This window comes from Bipolaris maydis (genome assembly GCF_028858645.1).
Source record: "Bipolaris maydis strain C4 unplaced genomic scaffold PSV08scaffold_5, whole genome shotgun sequence".
Lineage (NCBI taxonomy): Eukaryota > Fungi > Ascomycota > Dothideomycetes > Pleosporales > Pleosporaceae > Bipolaris > Bipolaris maydis.
This window is the reverse complement of record NW_027093861.1, coordinates 1,669,513-1,685,116: the sequence shown is the minus strand read 5'-3', so window position 1 is coordinate 1,685,116 and position 15,604 is coordinate 1,669,513. Positions and strand designations below refer to the sequence as shown.

The window sequence follows — 15,604 nt, the reverse complement described above, 5'->3', positions numbered from 1 at the left end:
TTGCGCCGCGGCAGTATGTATGCTTGTAGGCCTGCGCACACCGGACATGAGAGCGTTTTAAGCAACGCCTTTTCTTGTAGTAGCGTACCAGGTATGTAGACAAGGCTATTACGCTTCACTCTTGACAACTCGTCAGGCCGAAATTGTCGCCGGCCCCGACACATCCGAATCCAACGTTTTTTGCTCCCGTCTGCGTGGTCCTGGATGAGAACCTGTTCTTCCCCGGCTATCGGCTCTGGCTCGGTGTATATTCGACCCGACTTTCCTCAACACCGCACCGCAGTATTGTCAACGCAGTTTTGCCCAACGGATACCCAAAGCATTACAACCCCCCCATGTCTGCTGTTGCTGCATGCGATCTTCCCCGCACATGTCCAATCCCTCGGTCATGCAGGATTGTCCGGGTTGATCCGCCCACGACCAAAACATTGCGTCTCCCGCATCATGGAGTCCTCCTCACAGACATGTTAAACTGCTTTCAAATAAAAAAAATTCAGCACTACCGGCATTGAATCCGCAATACTGGATTGAGTAAGGCACAAAAGTACCTTCACCCGCTCTCCACCGAACTGCAACCTTCAGAAGCGCGTCACTTGTCCACGCGCCAAGCAGCAGCAATGGGATTGGTCGGATATGCACGCGTTCCCCACTAGTGACATCGTCGATATGCGTCAATCCCGAGCATTCATCAACCACTGCGAGGTACCCTTCAATCATTCTCGCAGCCTCTTTCTTTCATCCTGAGAGCTCCTCCCTGACTGTTTCATCGTACACGCGTCGCCTCTCGTTGTTCTTGTGTCGCTACTGTCATGCGTTCCTCGTTTGCTCTTACCGCCAGTTTGGCGGCCCTTTGCAGCGCGGCACCCTATGGACCGCAGACTCCACTCAAGAATATCTTGGAAAATACCGACAAGAGTGAGAAGTACAAGTACCCTACCGATTTCACAAGAAACATTCTGCCCAAGCCCTTCCATAGCCACAACGACTACTGGCGCGATGTGCCGTTCTATTCCGGATTGAGTGTCGGCGCCATCTCGACCGAGGCGGATGTCTGGCTTATCAACGGTACACTATATGTAAGTTTTGTGCTATTCCGAGCAATCTCTGTCTCCGTTGAACACCCGGACTAACAGCTCAAAGGTTGGTCATGAGCCTGCTGCTTTGAGCGACATGCGCACTCTTGAGTCTCTCTATATCAACCCAATTCTTGACACTCTGCATCGCCAGAATCCACGCACGCCTTTTGTCCAGCCAGGCGAGCAGAATGGTGTGTTTGACACGTCTAGTGGCCAGACACTGTACTTCTTCATCGACTTTAAGACTTCTGCCGACGTGACTTGGCCAGCCGTCCTCAAGGCTTTGGAACCTCTGCGAAGCGGAGACTGGCTCACCACCTACGACGGCAAGACACTTCGCAGGAATCCCGTCACAGTCATTGGAACAGGAAACACCCAGCTTTCCGATGTTCTTGCAGCATCCCCTCGCGACGTGTTCTTCGATGCACCACTTGCAAACCTCCAGGACGCAGAGTATAAGGACTTGACTGAGAATGAATCACCAATTGCGTCCACCAACTTTGCATCGTCCTTTGGCGATGTGCGCAGGCGCGAAATGAACGAGACGCAGCTGGAGACTTTGAGGAGCCAGCTTGATGTGGCCCATGGAAAGGGCATCAAGGCCAGGTACTGGAACCAGCCTTATTACCCTGTTGGTACGAGAAATGCTGTCTGGAGGATTCTTTGGGATGAGGGCGTTGATTTGTTGAACGTTGATGATCTGGAGGGTGCAGCTGTATTCTGGGAGGGCGACAATTAAATAACGCCCAAGTGTCTTTGGAAGCCGTGTATGCGTACTCAAAAATAAATAAATGTAATACGTCGACGAAGTATGTAATCGATATGAAGACCATGTAATGAATCGTTATGCCAATAATGCCGTTGTTCGCCCGCGTGAACATGTCTCGCTTAGGTGTGCGGCTCTTCCGGTTCCTGCAGAAGCTCATCCCTGCAAACCCCAGATTACGTACTCGCCCGAGATTTTCCCAATGCCAGTCATCCAGACGGGCCAAACTGTACTCTAGACTTCATCTCGTGCTCTCTTTCATCATCATTTCATTGCTAGGCCAACATCCCCACCATCTACCCGGGACATCTCAAACACCTACATGCTAACGTGACTGGGGCGTGCAGCCACTTTGACGCGCTATCGTCGCTTTTTCTGAAGCTTGCGCGATATTGCGCCACAAGCTTCTACACAGTCAAAAGAAGGCGTACTGGGATCTTTACGCGACGTCTTACCGAATCTGTGCTACCAGAGAGGGTACGCAACTCAGCCATTTTGGCTCAGAAGAGCGCGTTGGGTGTTGAGAACTGGAAAGAGCTTGGAATCAGCTGGCTTACGTCATAGCAAACATGTTTCCTCCAACCCAAGGGTTGCGCCTTGACATTGATGCCATTAGTCAGATTTTTGGATCAATCAGTATTGCATGCTGGATAGGTACGTACTGTTGTTCTTCTGTGTCACAGGAACCCCGTGTAACCAGACATGCATCACGTCGCCGCTGTACATATCTTTTGTTGAACCTCGGCTAATCCGTATCACAGTCGTCTTTTCACCGCAAATCATTGAAAACTGGAAGAGGAGCTCTGCAGAAGGACTATCAGTCGTATTCATTGTAATATGGCTTCTCGGCGACTTCTTCAACATCATAGGAGCCGTGCTGCAAGGGGTGTTGCCCACGATGATTATCCTGGCCGTGTACTACACGCTCGCAGACATTGTTTTGCTCCTCCAGTGTTTCTGGTACAAGGGCTTCACGCTACGCGACGACTTCAAGAAGCCCACGTCTGATTCTGATTCTGATAGCACAACTAGCGAGCAGTCTCCGCTCCTTGGCGAGCGTAGACCGCACTCAAACGGATCTCCTTATAACAACCAACACGGCAATGGTATCGAAGTCCAGCGGCCCAGGATATCAGACTATGAAAGACGCGGATCAGGCCACTCGCAAAGCTCATTCCGCGAACGCTATCTTTCCATCGACGGGACCCATCTTTCGCCCGTCACTCCGCTCCTCGATGACCCCACATCTGGTCGTAGCAACAGCGCCATTGCAACCAGCCCCCCGCCTCAACAATCCAACCTGCAAATGATTATCTTCAACGCAGGTACCGTAATCCTTGTCTGCGCCGCCGGCGTCTTCGGTTGGTACCTCAGCGCGCGCAACTCAACCGTCCCCAAAGACTCGAATCCCCCAGCCGACTCAACCCTGCACTTCAACCTCTGGGGCCAAATCTCCGGTTATGTCTGCGCTGCGCTATATCTCGGCTCCCGCGTGCCCCAACTCCTGCTCAACTACCGCCGCAAGTCCACCGAAGGGATCAGCATGCTCTTCTTCCTCTTTGCTTGCCTCGGGAACCTCACGTATGTCCTTAGCATTTTGGTGTACAAGCCCAAATGTGGAGGTCACGTGTGCCATGGCAGCGAAGGTCGTGCAGAGTATGCAAAGTATATTGCAGTGAACATGAGTTGGTTGCTGGGAAGCTTTGGGACGCTGTTGCTTGATGCGGGCGTTTTTGTGCAGTATTTCATGTATAGGGTTGATGACGAGGAGAGTAGTGATGAGGAGTATTGAAACTTGGAGAATCTTGTGGTCGGATCTTTTCTTTATTTGAAAAGAGAAAAAATGGTGTTGGGTTTATTCATGGCCATGTACAAGATTTGAATGCGTATGTTCAATGAAAAAAAAAAACTCTCGTATGGTAAATGTAGTATAGAAATTTTATTTGCAATTTAACTTTAAAAGAATCTAACTTGACATGTTCTGAGCACCAAGCTAGAACTCAAGGTGAAGAAAGGGGGAGTTGATTGATACTGAATTCTGATATTTCTGCAAGACATGGTGATATTTCGCTAAATCCGCAACAAACTTGATCCAAGCAAGTGCCAAAACACCATTATGTACACCCAAACCCCAACCAACCAGAATCTTCAATAGCGCTCAAAAGAAAGAAAAAAAAAGCCAAAACAATCACTACCAACGCATCCCCACTCACTCCTCCCCAACAGTCCCATACACCCTCTCCTCTCCCTCATCCCCCAAAAGCTTCTTCTTCCCCTTCCCCTTCCCCTTCCCCACCTCCCTCATCCTCCTCACCTGCTCTTCAACCCCCTCCTCGACCTCCGTCTTCAACTGCTTATAAAAGCCCAGCTTAAACAGCGTCTCATACCATACAAAAAGCGGGGCTAAAAACAGAGCCTGGACGAGATTATCCAGCAGTGCGGGTTTCCTGCCCTCGTACTTGCCGTGGCCGATAAACTGCAGGATCCAGCTGACGACGTGGACGGCGACGGCGATGCTGTTGACTTTTGTCTTGGAGAAGCGCGACATGAGGTAGTTTGAGGCCGAGGCGAGGGAGAGGACGATGGGCGTGATGGTGGCGCCCGCGAGGTTGGGGGAGAGGATTAGGTAGAGGGTTGAGTAGGTGGCGGCGGCTAGTGTGCCGAGGTTTGGGGGGAGGTGCAGGCGGGTGAGGAGGGAGGGTGTGCGGATGGGGAGGCTGGGCGTGTTGGTGCCCTGAAGTGGTGGTTAGATGATGTCTGGGGTTGATTGATGGGGATTGGGGGAACGTACGAAGAGGAAGCCTGTACCGAGGAGAATGGGGACGCAGACCATGTGGATAGCGACGTTTGCGGGGTCGCGATGGTATGCGCCGTACTGTTTTCGATTGCTTGTCAGCGCGAAGCTATTATTTACTATCTGGACCTGGGGGGAACGTACGAAGATGAGGTTCTTCTTTAGGTCGAAAACCGCCATTGTGGGATGTATGCGATTCGCTTTTTCTTTATCGCTGGCTTTTTTCCAAAGAGCCTGTATGGGAAGCAAGGGAAAACGTCACTGGGCGCACAACACGCGACGGGGCTAATAGGCTTTATATAGATGATGAGCAGGAATACAATGCGGGGCACGAGAGCGGATCCGGGGCAGCCCAGAAGCCAAGGCAGGTAATAATGTGCAAATCAGTCAAGCGGAAAGTGAGACAAGAGGGTGTTGAGGATCTAGCTCCTTCTATATACACCCCCGGACTGTGTGCAACGGATGCGAAAGCCGCATGGCCTCAGTTAGCGGTCACCCCATCGCAAGTACTGCCAAACACGGGGTTGCTTGCGGCGGCCGAATGAGCGTTGACATGCGCGGGGCTAGGCGGATGTGGGGGAAACGGTTGTGATTGGATAGCGGTGGAAATGCCGAGGTATTAACTCAATTGGGCGTTGTTATCGCAGTCTTACCACCGTTTGATGGCCGGTTGCGCTTGTGTCTGCCGTTGCTGCATGTGAGATTGACAGTTACTAGAAGAGTCAGTGGAACAATCTAGTAACACCGTGATGTTTTTGTGGAGCCATCGTGATGCAAGATGGGGGCTTGGCTGAGCGGATAGTCTGGGGATGTCTGTTGTTCAGTATCACCAGGGAATTCACGGTTGATTGCGTTGCCATACACATCTGAGCGTCACGTGATATGTAAAATAATTCTCCTCTGCTGTTCATATACGGTAATTGAACTTTTTTTTTTTAGAAAAAAAACTGTTCAAAGCCTTCTGCTGTATGCGTAACGGCAGGCAGAAAATGGTTTGATCTCTAGCCGATCAAATTATCATCTTGTTAATTGCAGACTAGATATATTAAGTGCAAAACTAAGTATCTTCAAATGTTTTTCCACTGTGTCCATGGATGATTCTGGATGCTCTTGAAAACTGCCTTCAAGGCCCTAATCAAGAACACGCTCCGATACAAAAAACTATTCCTGGCTCGAGGTATGAACATTACCCGTCGCAGTCATCCTTCAAAGACATGTGGAATGTGAGAGTGGCAGCCGCAATAGTGCTTACTATAGCGGTTCGGCGCGGACGGAGATGTGCAGAGTAGGTCCTTTTCTCTAATTCATATCCTCACCGATCCGGAGTGACACTTCAATGCCAAGATATCCTAGTATTCGCATATAGCGTTTTCAAGAAACTACATGGTGAAATGGTTACACGAATAAGACATCTAAATGTTCCATCAACATGTCATGCCATCGCACATAACTAGTCCCTTGTAGTTCCAAACTATCTTGCACCAGCTCTCATGCACTTTGGCATACATTATCGTAGCAGATAAAACCACGAATCATTTGTTGTCAACCTGCACAGGGAGCTCATGCATCAGATAAAAACAATGGCATTAAAAGTCGTAAAACGACGCTGAATATTTTCACACCAACCACGACAAGGACAACACCCTTGACTTTTCGAATCACATGCAGCCATCTTACCCATGTAACCAGCCCTGCCACATCCCGGCCGCTTTCCACGTAATCACCACTTAAACTGACATCAGCATTCATCGTCTCCATACGTATGTACATTTGAATGTCGAAAAAACACATGTAGAGGTACTTGTCAGTCCACACTTTACATCACCATCTACAACATAGAAAAAAACTCCACCAATTCAAAAAACCGTGAAAGCGGCAGTATTATTAAGGAAAGTAAAGCATGCTACCAGCAGCTATGTTAAAAAAAAGGGTATAGAGCCTGAAAGAAAAGAAAATAAAAAAGAACGACATGTGTACCCCCCATTTGCTGGTACCCCCATTACTTTCCAAGGCGATTCATGCAGTTTAAAGCATCGAATACGAACATCCTAATGCTCCCCCTTCCCACCTCTTCCTACCCATTACCCCAACCAGCCACCTCTCTAACCAAAAAAACCACCACACAAATCCCACACCTACACCTGCTTCTCTCCCCTCGGCACAGGCTGCACATATGCACCCGGCTTCACCAACCCCTTCTTCCTTAGCACATACGTATTCCACGCCCAGCCAATCTGCGCCGTAACACTAATCGGCGGTTTCTGATCCGCAAACCGATAAAGCTGAGGCTTAGCGAGCCCCTTTTTGCGCAGAATGTACGTTTTGAACCACCAGGGAAGATTCTCGCCGGCTTGATACTTCATGTGTTTGCGCGTGGGGACGCCGAATATGTAATCGAGTTCTTCAAGGGTGCGTTGTTTGGTTTCGGGGAGCCAGAGGAAACTATTTTGTTTTTTTTTGAGTTAACAAATATCCAAACGCAAGTTGGCAATGTAGAAGAGGTGAAGCAAAAAAAAAAAACAAGGACAGGGGTGACTTACATCATAGTAAGAGCAACAACGTTGAGTCCGGCATAAAAGCCAAATACACCCTGTGGTCTCATAACTTTGAGCATGCGTGGGAGGGTAAGAGACAAAATGCTCGCCCAAAAGTTATTCGTTGCAACGGCCCACGACATGCCGACTTCACGGTGGGACAGTGGGAATACCTCTGCCGAGTATGTGAAGGGCACAGGGCCCATTCCCGGGCTGTAAAACGCACCGAAAAGGTAGACGAAGAAGGCGATGAGGCCAAGATGGGCCGGGCTGTCTCTCGGGATGTAGTAGCACATTCCCGCGACAAGCAGCGTCCAAAACATGTTGGGGAAAGTGGTTAGGAGCAAGCCACGGCGCCCAAAAGTGTCGATTGTCCAGACTGCGGGCCAGGCGAAAAGGAAGTTTACCAGTCCGAAGCCAAATGAGGCAATCAGGGCTTCTTTATTCGAAGCACCGCCTTCTGCGAAGATTGTCGAGCTGTAAAAGGCTATGATGTTTATACCGCACATCTGTTGGCCTATCATAACGATACCCGATGCCTGCGTTGCACGGCGTACACGTGGGATAGTAAAGAGCTCGATAAAGCGGGTGAAGAAGTTGGACTTGGGGTTGATTCCTGCCTCGCGGATCAGGACCTCTTCTTGTTCGAGTAGGCAGTGAGTATAGTAGAGGTCGCGGGCAGCCTGTAGCGGCGAGTTACGGAGACGCAGGAAGGATTTGTAGGCTTGAGCGTATCTGCGTTTTTTCATGAGCCAGCGAGGGCTCTCGGGGACGAAGTAGATGCCAAGGACGAGTGGCACGGCTGGGATGAAAGCAGAGCCGAACTGGAGACGCCAAGAGATGGACCCTGTGTTCTGGGGGGGAAGGTTTGGGTTAGCATAAGAGTTGACAAAAGTGAATGCATGTCCGATGGGCGTGACTTACCATGACAACGAGATTGGCGACCGTACCAAGAAAGATGCCAAAAGCCGTCCAGATCTAGTTGGGATTGTTAGATGGACCCATCGATTCACTCGGGCTTTGGATTTTCAAACACACCTGCCAGGACATCACAAGGCCGCCTCGAACGCTAGCGGGTACGTTCTCGGCTGAGAAGACCGGAACAGTGACTTCTTTCAGACCCATTCCAACACCGAGGAGTACTCGACACACGGCGAGCTGGCCCCATGTCTGACTGAGACCCATTCCAAACGGAGCCAAGAGCGAGAAGACTGCAGCGATGAAAATAGTACCTCGACGACCGCAGAGATCATTGACAGGATCTATCGTATGTTAGTCCGCAAAAAAACCCCCCAAAAAAAGGGTACTACAACTCCAGTTCTTCCTTTTTTTTTCCCCTCGAGAGGGGGATAAGTAACAAAATACTCACCAGAAATCCACGCACAAAACACGGCAATAGCAATATACGGACACGCATTCACAAACCCAATAATCCACCCATTCTTCTCACAATTCCCCGCCGCCTCGCATTCCGGCCCGGAATCCGGGATGCCCAGCGCTTGCCCAAACGTCAAGTTTGCGCCATTCGAGCCCGTTTGGTCCCAGCCTTGAATCGCCGCGGCAATGGAGTTTAGGATAATGGTGAAGTACAAGATGCGCGGCAGCTTGAAGCGGTGCGTTAGCTCTTCGCGGAGAAAGTTGCGGTCCGTGTCGTCGAGGTCTTCGAGTTCTTCGAAGAGGGCGGGGGATTGGGCGACGAGCGCGCCTTTGATGAGGAGCGGCTCGACGTCTTCGAGGTTGTGCTCTACGGCGAAGGTGTGGACGTTGGAGAGGAGTTGGGCTCGGGGGATGTCGACGAGGGGGTTGCGGACTCTGGGGGGTTGAGTTAGTTTGACAGAAAAAAAGAAGAAGAAGAATGGTATGGATATGTAAGTAGATGGTGATATATTTGGGTCGTTTTTTTTTGTTAGCAACTTACTCGCCCTCTATGTTGGCTGTTAGGCGCGCAAGGCTCTCACGGCGCTTTTGCTCATCGTCGAAGACGGAGGCTTTGCGCTCGGTGGTTTCCTTGTGTTCGTCGACGATGGGCCTACAAGATGTGTTAGCATGTACAAGTAGAGTAAGAGATGTATCAAAGACACTTACTCGATCTTAGTCTCTTTCTCTGGTTCCGCCATGGTGAAACCAGTTGAATGCGGAAACAATTGAACTTGAAAGTATAGTATTCAGACCAAGTTTTCTGGGGCCGCGTTTGCTTAATACCTAAAGGGCACACAACTGACGGGGGGGTATGCGAGTCTTCTGAGCAATGACCACCTTTATGCTCTTTGTAAGTCGGGGTTGTCACGAGGTACCCAACTCTGCGTAGTAGTCTTTGTCAAGGAGATGCGTTTTCCCCACTTTGCTTCATTGCTCGTTGCCTACTGTCACATTCTTCACTCTCGCTTTGGATCGCATCACGCGGTACAATCCTACTTAATTGGCCAATCGTATGGTGGGCGGACAGCCAAGGCTGCACCACTTGCATTCATTCTTGGGGCATCCAACGTCGGTGGCTTGAGAGTGTAAGGTGGAGTATGCGCCTTGGCGCTCACTTTTTCATTCTTGGGGTTGCCTTGGCTACTGGTTTTTTCGTCTTGTTGTCCGCAGCTAAAGATGGAGTTGCGAAACTCCCCCCATGTCCGGATAATCTGACCTGGTCCCGCGTCGAGTTGTTGAGATCGAGAGCAAAAGCCATGTCATTTTGACGAGCATGCTACTACGTACGCTTCGGCATTTCCAAGTGGCCAGTGCGAGCGTTGCAACAAGATTGCAAAACAAACAAACTTTCCACATTAGAAAAGATGATAAAACAGCCCCGAAAAGGATTTCACAAACGAATACAATACCCAGAGAGACCTAGATTGCAGGTGTCTTGGCCTTGCTCAGCGTCGATCTTGGAAGCCTCTGGCAATCGGGCCATGGCAAGATTGTTGCACGGCAGCCAAGCACGGGAAAGCGTGAGCGCAGTGCAACCTCAAATCGAACTTGCATGCATTTATTCACAGCCTTCCAAGATGCTGGAACAGCCAACCCAACCATCAGCTTACTCACCCACTCCCATAGACAGACAGAGATAGAGATAGGAGCGCCTCGGACAGTAAGTATATTTCGGCGCAGAAAGATGTTCCATTACACACTAAAAGGACGTCTCAATGCACCGAAGAGGCCCCAAGATACCTAGTCATTTATATCAGCGCACCGCACCCTCAAGGTACCCAAGAGTCTTCTTCTTGCTCATAAGCGTCTGATCAAGAAGCCAAAGACCGGTCAGACAAGAAGAAGGGTTGCTGCAACTGTGCCATGCACTTCCCCGCATTTTTAGCTTGGCCTCTCGTACTTGGGGTCTTGTCAACCCTTCAATGGGCTTGATTTGCAGCAAGGGTCCACCAACAGCTTTTCAGGCATTCAATGACAGGCCGAGAACTCTTTGCCTTGCATGCACGCGCGCCCTTTGTGCGACATGTCTTTCTTTTCTTTTGAGTAGTAGATTGTGTAGATAGGGATCGGTAGCCTGCTACAAATGTCAACTGCAAGCGATCAGCTCCCTGCATGGCACCCTCTTTGGACTTATAAATCGTGTTTCAAGCTCAGTTTACTGATTACATGAGCCTCACGGGCGATGTCATGTGATGTCTAGTTTCTTACATAGCACGGCTGAAAAGGGCGAATGCTCTCATGTCTCATGTATGTACATGCGGTATTCCATAATACGCCTAGCATTCGGCAACTCCGAGCCGTCCTCTCGTACTTGCCGTATCGATCACTGACCTAAGCAGCTTGCATCATCGTTAATCGGTCCTTCGCTGGGGGTATTGGTCTTAGTGCTGCAGGTGCAACGACTTCCAAGAACTGTTCTAGCGCCGCCGCTTAACCCTCCGAAAAAGGCGTTGCTGAGAAACCACCAGACTCCAGACTGCGTCTCTTGACACCTTGTACACTATCGTCCTGAAAAACCCCGAGCATCTTTGCAACGTATGATGAGCAGCAAAGGGATAGCCTCGTAAGATTCTCTCTTGGCTACCATTTCTCTAATGTTGCTTGCTTTCTCGGTGGGTTATAGCCTTGCCTGAAATTCTAGGCTTTGACAATTTGCCCCAGTGCATTCTCGATTTTAGTACACTTGCTTGTGTGAGCCGGTATCGACAGCTGTCCCTGGCTTTCGTACCAGACTACGCTCCAGTTATACAACCTTGTTACAATTGTCACGACAGTCTTGTGTTTCCTAGTATCCAGAGCCGTGCATCGCCGTTTCTCTCCCCTTGTTTCTCTCTGAGGCATCTCCCATGGTATCCGCAGATCCAGCAAACGCTTGTTGGATCGGTGGGCGGGGCTTAGCTGCAATGTCCAGCTCAGCAAACTTTGGTCGTACTTGGAAAATGTTGACGCGTGCGGCGTTGAAGACTTGCTCAGAAGGCGGAATAGCGACGGCCAGATTGGTGTTTTCTGTTAGGCGGGTGATGAAGAACATGAAGCGGCCAGTTTTGATTTGCATTTCGGCAAAGTTTGCGCTTCCAGCGGGGATGTTGGTGTGTTTCCTGCAGTCAAATATAAGCAAGGTTTCAAGAGCCAACTTTGGAGGGAAGATTAGCCACATACGCCATGCTCTGCTTGTGTGTCTTGAGGATACTTGAGATGCGTTCGAACCGGTCGGTAAAAGGATTTGACTCCTCAGTCTGTCTGGTGACATGGGCTACCGTGAGACAAGTCGTCCGCTCATACAGTATCAGTTCTCTTGCATCAATGACCTCGGCAAGCTGTTCTAGCAGTGCCTCGATGGTACCGGCGTTTGGGATCAGATAGTAGATTATCTTAGTCCAGGCTTTATACAAGCTCTGGTCCCAAATGCTCGTTGCAAAGAACTCGACTGTGTCCTTGAAGCCCTCGCTAGCCTCCCGGATGTACTCTGCGCGCTCGTCAAACATGGCCTGTCGCAGCCGTGCTTGCACGAGATCCATCTTGTGTATGAGGCAGAAGACCTTTGCGCTGGGACTGCATTCGTGGAGGGCGCGGATAATGTTTGAATAGGAGACGACATCGGCCGCAAACTCGCGCGATTCGATATCAAAGACAAAGATGAGAACAGCAACGGAGCCAAAGACATGATTCCTCGACTGGTTGAGGTAGTTCTCGACGAAGCCGTCTTGACTATGAGGCGTCAGCATGTGCCAGCCTCGGACGCTAGGCGGCGGTGAGCATACCCTCCACAGTCCCAAAGATTGAGCATGAGGTTGCCCATAAACTTGATGTTGCTATGCTCGACATCGATAGTCGCGCCCAGCCTGCGCACATCTTTGGCAACGTAATTGCTGAAGACGATACTCCTCATCGACGACTTGCCGGCTCCACTCTTGCCCATAAGCAGCACTTTGCGCTGCTTCTGGCGCTTGACTGAGTTCATCGTGAAGGTGCGTAGGCGAGAATCTGGGTCGTTGACGCTGATGTAGAGGCTGTGGAATGTTTCCGCTGTGTGTTGAGGATGACGTATCGTAAACAGATCATGGGAGGGCGTGGAGCTTTGACGCGCACCTCGTGCAAGCTGCACTTACCCTCTGCTTGGCAGTGGGGCACATTCCGCTCTCCGCAATCTTCAGCACGTACGCGCACATGTGGAGACTTATTGGATGGCATCCTTGTATGTGCTATTACCAGCATTGAAACATCAGTGGCCGGAGCGGCTGCACAGTACTCAATGCCGTGTATACAACCATGTCTGTGTGCAGACACACAAACCACCCGTGGAAGCACGGTCTGCACGTCACGCACCCCGTGTTCGTGATTGCGAAATTCGACATGGCTTGCAGATTAAGAGTAATCTTATCAATTGTACAATCGCAAAAGCTACTGGCTGTAATTCAATCGGCTCTACTCCTCAGCTAATTGTCCAATTTTTTTTGTATTCGGTCCTCCTCCCCCCAAAAAAAGCTCCTCGGTAAATGGCGAAATATTACAAGAAAAGGGACCAGGCGACCCGGAGCACTGAAGGCTTGAAGAAAATGAAGAAGAAGAAGAAAATAACAAAAAAATGTACACGTAGCCGATGTGACGAAGCAAAACATATCAACAGAAAGCCGAGCCACCAAATGCGACCGTCGAGATCGTGTATCATAAAGTCCCATGCATTTGGGCCAGAATTAGAAGGTCCTTAGTGCGGCGTGGGCGGGAGCAACAACACCCTCTGGATCGGGAGCGTGTGTCCGCTGCACGCAGTCGATATCAAAATGAAGCGAAAGAAAGGCGGAACGGGTGAAGAAAGGGGTATCTTAGAAAACAGTGCCGTCCGAGAGGATCATGATCGGCGGTTCTTTAGTGTTGGGCCGCGAGACTTCGGCAATTTCGCGACCTCCCTGTGGTGCGAGTCAGCAGAGCTCCGATTAGTTTGGCGTGCCGCGCAAACTTACCTTCCAACTTCCCGCTTCCAGCATCTGGGCCAGGGTCAATTTGTCTGGCCCGCTCAAACGCAACAGCTTGTTCACCTCGGCTAAAAGCTCGTCAAGAAGGCCAACGGTTGCCGCGCGCCACTCCACAATCACGTCGTCGTCGGCCGCGAACATGGGAACCACTTCCATGCTGGGCTGGCCCTTTTGCTGAGCATTCTCCTGGTATTGCGCCAGTCCGCGCTCTTGGTCTTCGGGCTTTAGTGTCAAGAGGCCAACGTCAATGAAGAGACCTCCGTTTCGGTACTCTGGCAGTCCCGTCAGGAGTTCAGCGCCGGCAAAATGCACGTGGAGTAGCCTGGTCATGGGTACCATGAGCGAATAGGCGAGCCATTGAGTGAGCTTGTGAAGTGGGACAATGTTTTCCCACGGGTGGGTCGGATGTGATGGCATGACGGAACAGGGCCATGCATCGCCCATGGGTACGCCGTCGATTTGGGTCCTTGATGCTGGCCAGATGGGAGTGAGGCTGTCCATGAGCGTGTTCCAAAGCGTGGGCAGAGGAATAATGGGAACAGAAGACGCTTGTGTCGTGGGATGTGAGAGAAGGTAGTCTAGCAATGTTAGTGCCAGCCCTGTCGTATCATGTCACGCGCGTGCGCATACCAAGCATGTTTCCTGGGCGAGCCTCAAGACCAAAGACTTCTTGGTTCTGCAGGGCCTCACCGAGGCGAAGAAGCAAAGTAGTGCGGCCCTCGAGACCGTCAATTGGGTTCGAGGCAGTCACCTGGAGGCCACGGGCTACGGTCGCAACGTCGAGCTTCTTCAGGCCGGCACTGTCGACTTGGAAAGGCTCTTTGGGGTCGCTGCTAAATGTGCCGGCCTTGAACATTTCCAGACTGGCGACGGCGAGGCCTTCGCTGCGGCGGTAGAGTTTGCCAGACTCTTTGCTCTTGTACTGCCATTTTGTTCCCGCGCCAGCATCGAGCAAGACGGAAACAAGAAACAGATCAAGTAGGCGGCGGGTTCGCTCTTGGTTGTCGACAGTCGAGGGCCATGAGGCCATGAGTTGGTCGATTCGCGGGCGGCCACCGACGTCAAAGTGCTGCCATCTACCGTGCGGGGGGATGGATGCGTAGTCGGGAGCGTAGTCGCGCTGAAAAGCGAGTTAGAGCAGCGTGGCGGGGCGGGGCGGGCGTGCTTGGACAGCATCGCTCTCTCACCTTGATAATGGAGACTACAAAGCTGGCGACATCTCCAAACTTGCTCATGTCGACGGTGAAGTGCTTGAGCTGGTTCTTCTTTGCCTTTTCCAGCACCAGGCGGGAGCGCTCACGGACTGCATAGATGCTGCGCAGGTAGCCGGCCGGGTCGAGCGATGGATCTGGGGCCTTTGGCAGTGGCACGTCTGGAAAGCTGGTCGGGCGGGAGCCGTTTGGGGTGGGACCAGGGGAGCGCAGAGAGCCATTGGAACTGTTTGGCTGGCTGCAGCCGGGCGAAACCTGGGGCTTTGAGCCCTTGCGATTGAATAGACGCATGGTGGCTCACGACGGCGAGGGACGAGAAACGCGGGCGGGTGGAGGGCTGGGGAGGTTTGCTGGGGAGTAGGAAGGTGGTTAGAGGTGGTCGAGGATGCTCGAGAGACGGCGATCGGCGCGCTTGTTGGCTGGGCGGGACCGGGAGATCCCTGGACGAAGAAACCGGAAGCGACTGCAGCGGTGGAGCTTGGAATGCAAGGGGATCCTCACGTGGGTCGAGGTAGTCGTGGTGGTGGTGGCGGCGGTAGGCCTAGAGTGCGATGTCGTCGTCGAGCAGTGGTGCAGCCAGCATGTGCGGCTCTGGGCGGCGGGCAGGCGGGCGTGAGGACAGCAGGCGGACGCGTCGCCTCCTGGTGGAAGAAGAAGGTCAGTATGCAATGTGTGTGTGTGTGGTGCCGCCCGCAAGCATAGGCGCAGGCGCTGCCGTCGGGCTGCTGGCGGCGCCCCTGGCTGGCCGCGCGGGTCGAATGAACGGCACAGTGGCTCTGCGCTAGCGGGGGCAGCAATAAAGGCTCGAGGCCGCGCTCGACCAGCGGCGCG

The 15,604-nt window shown here is 51.6% G+C and overlaps 6 protein-coding genes across 6 annotated transcripts; 2 read left to right on the top strand and 4 right to left on the bottom strand.

The window, feature by feature from the left end:
• Window positions 1-690: 690 nt before the first annotated feature.
• Window positions 691-1,887, top strand: PSV08DRAFT_37622 (uncharacterized protein). The gene is made up of 2 exons (XM_014226488.2): window positions 691-1,076; window positions 1,141-1,887. Exons 1-2 carry the CDS (start codon window positions 810-812, stop codon window positions 1,813-1,815), a joined length of 942 nt encoding a protein of 313 aa, XP_014081963.1. The 5' UTR covers window positions 691-809; the 3' UTR covers window positions 1,816-1,887.
• Window positions 1,888-2,085: 198 nt separating this feature from the next.
• On the top strand, window positions 2,086-3,739 carry PSV08DRAFT_37619 (PQ loop repeat-domain-containing protein). Its single transcript, XM_014226489.2, has 2 exons — window positions 2,086-2,496; window positions 2,604-3,739. Exons 1-2 carry the CDS (start codon window positions 2,412-2,414, stop codon window positions 3,632-3,634), a joined length of 1,116 nt encoding a protein of 371 aa, XP_014081964.1. The 5' UTR covers window positions 2,086-2,411; the 3' UTR covers window positions 3,635-3,739.
• A 285-nt stretch (window positions 3,740-4,024) lies between these two features.
• Window positions 4,025-5,021, bottom strand: PSV08DRAFT_401074 (uncharacterized protein). The gene is made up of 3 exons (XM_014226490.1): window positions 4,781-5,021; window positions 4,634-4,717; window positions 4,025-4,576 (listed from the first exon to the last, which is right to left on the bottom strand). The coding sequence occupies exons 1-3, from the start codon at window positions 4,814-4,816 to the stop codon at window positions 4,052-4,054; spliced, it is 645 nt and encodes a 214-aa protein (XP_014081965.1). The 5' UTR covers window positions 4,817-5,021; the 3' UTR covers window positions 4,025-4,051.
• Window positions 5,022-6,771: 1,750 nt separating this feature from the next.
• On the bottom strand, window positions 6,772-9,287 carry PSV08DRAFT_388754 (uncharacterized protein; the record flags this gene model as incomplete). The annotated part of the gene is made up of 7 exons (XM_066093492.1): window positions 6,772-7,078; window positions 7,177-8,024; window positions 8,095-8,148; window positions 8,209-8,432; window positions 8,540-8,982; window positions 9,089-9,199; window positions 9,256-9,287. The coding sequence occupies 7 exons, from the start codon at window positions 9,285-9,287 to the stop codon at window positions 6,772-6,774; spliced, it is 2,019 nt and encodes a 672-aa protein (XP_065949353.1).
• Window positions 9,288-11,146: 1,859 nt separating this feature from the next.
• PSV08DRAFT_37607 (Gtr1/RagA G protein conserved region-domain-containing protein) lies at window positions 11,147-12,636 on the bottom strand. The gene is made up of 3 exons (XM_014226492.2): window positions 12,351-12,636; window positions 11,749-12,297; window positions 11,147-11,687 (listed from the first exon to the last, which is right to left on the bottom strand). Exons 1-3 carry the CDS (start codon window positions 12,548-12,550, stop codon window positions 11,375-11,377), a joined length of 1,062 nt encoding a protein of 353 aa, XP_014081967.1. The 5' UTR covers window positions 12,551-12,636; the 3' UTR covers window positions 11,147-11,374.
• A 300-nt stretch (window positions 12,637-12,936) lies between these two features.
• Window positions 12,937-15,123, bottom strand: PSV08DRAFT_409077 (uncharacterized protein). Its single transcript, XM_014226493.2, has 4 exons — window positions 14,750-15,123; window positions 14,193-14,682; window positions 13,551-14,140; window positions 12,937-13,496 (listed from the first exon to the last, which is right to left on the bottom strand). Exons 1-4 carry the CDS (start codon window positions 15,062-15,064, stop codon window positions 13,413-13,415), a joined length of 1,479 nt encoding a protein of 492 aa, XP_014081968.1. The 5' UTR covers window positions 15,065-15,123; the 3' UTR covers window positions 12,937-13,412.
• Between the last annotated feature and the right edge of the window lie 481 nt (window positions 15,124-15,604).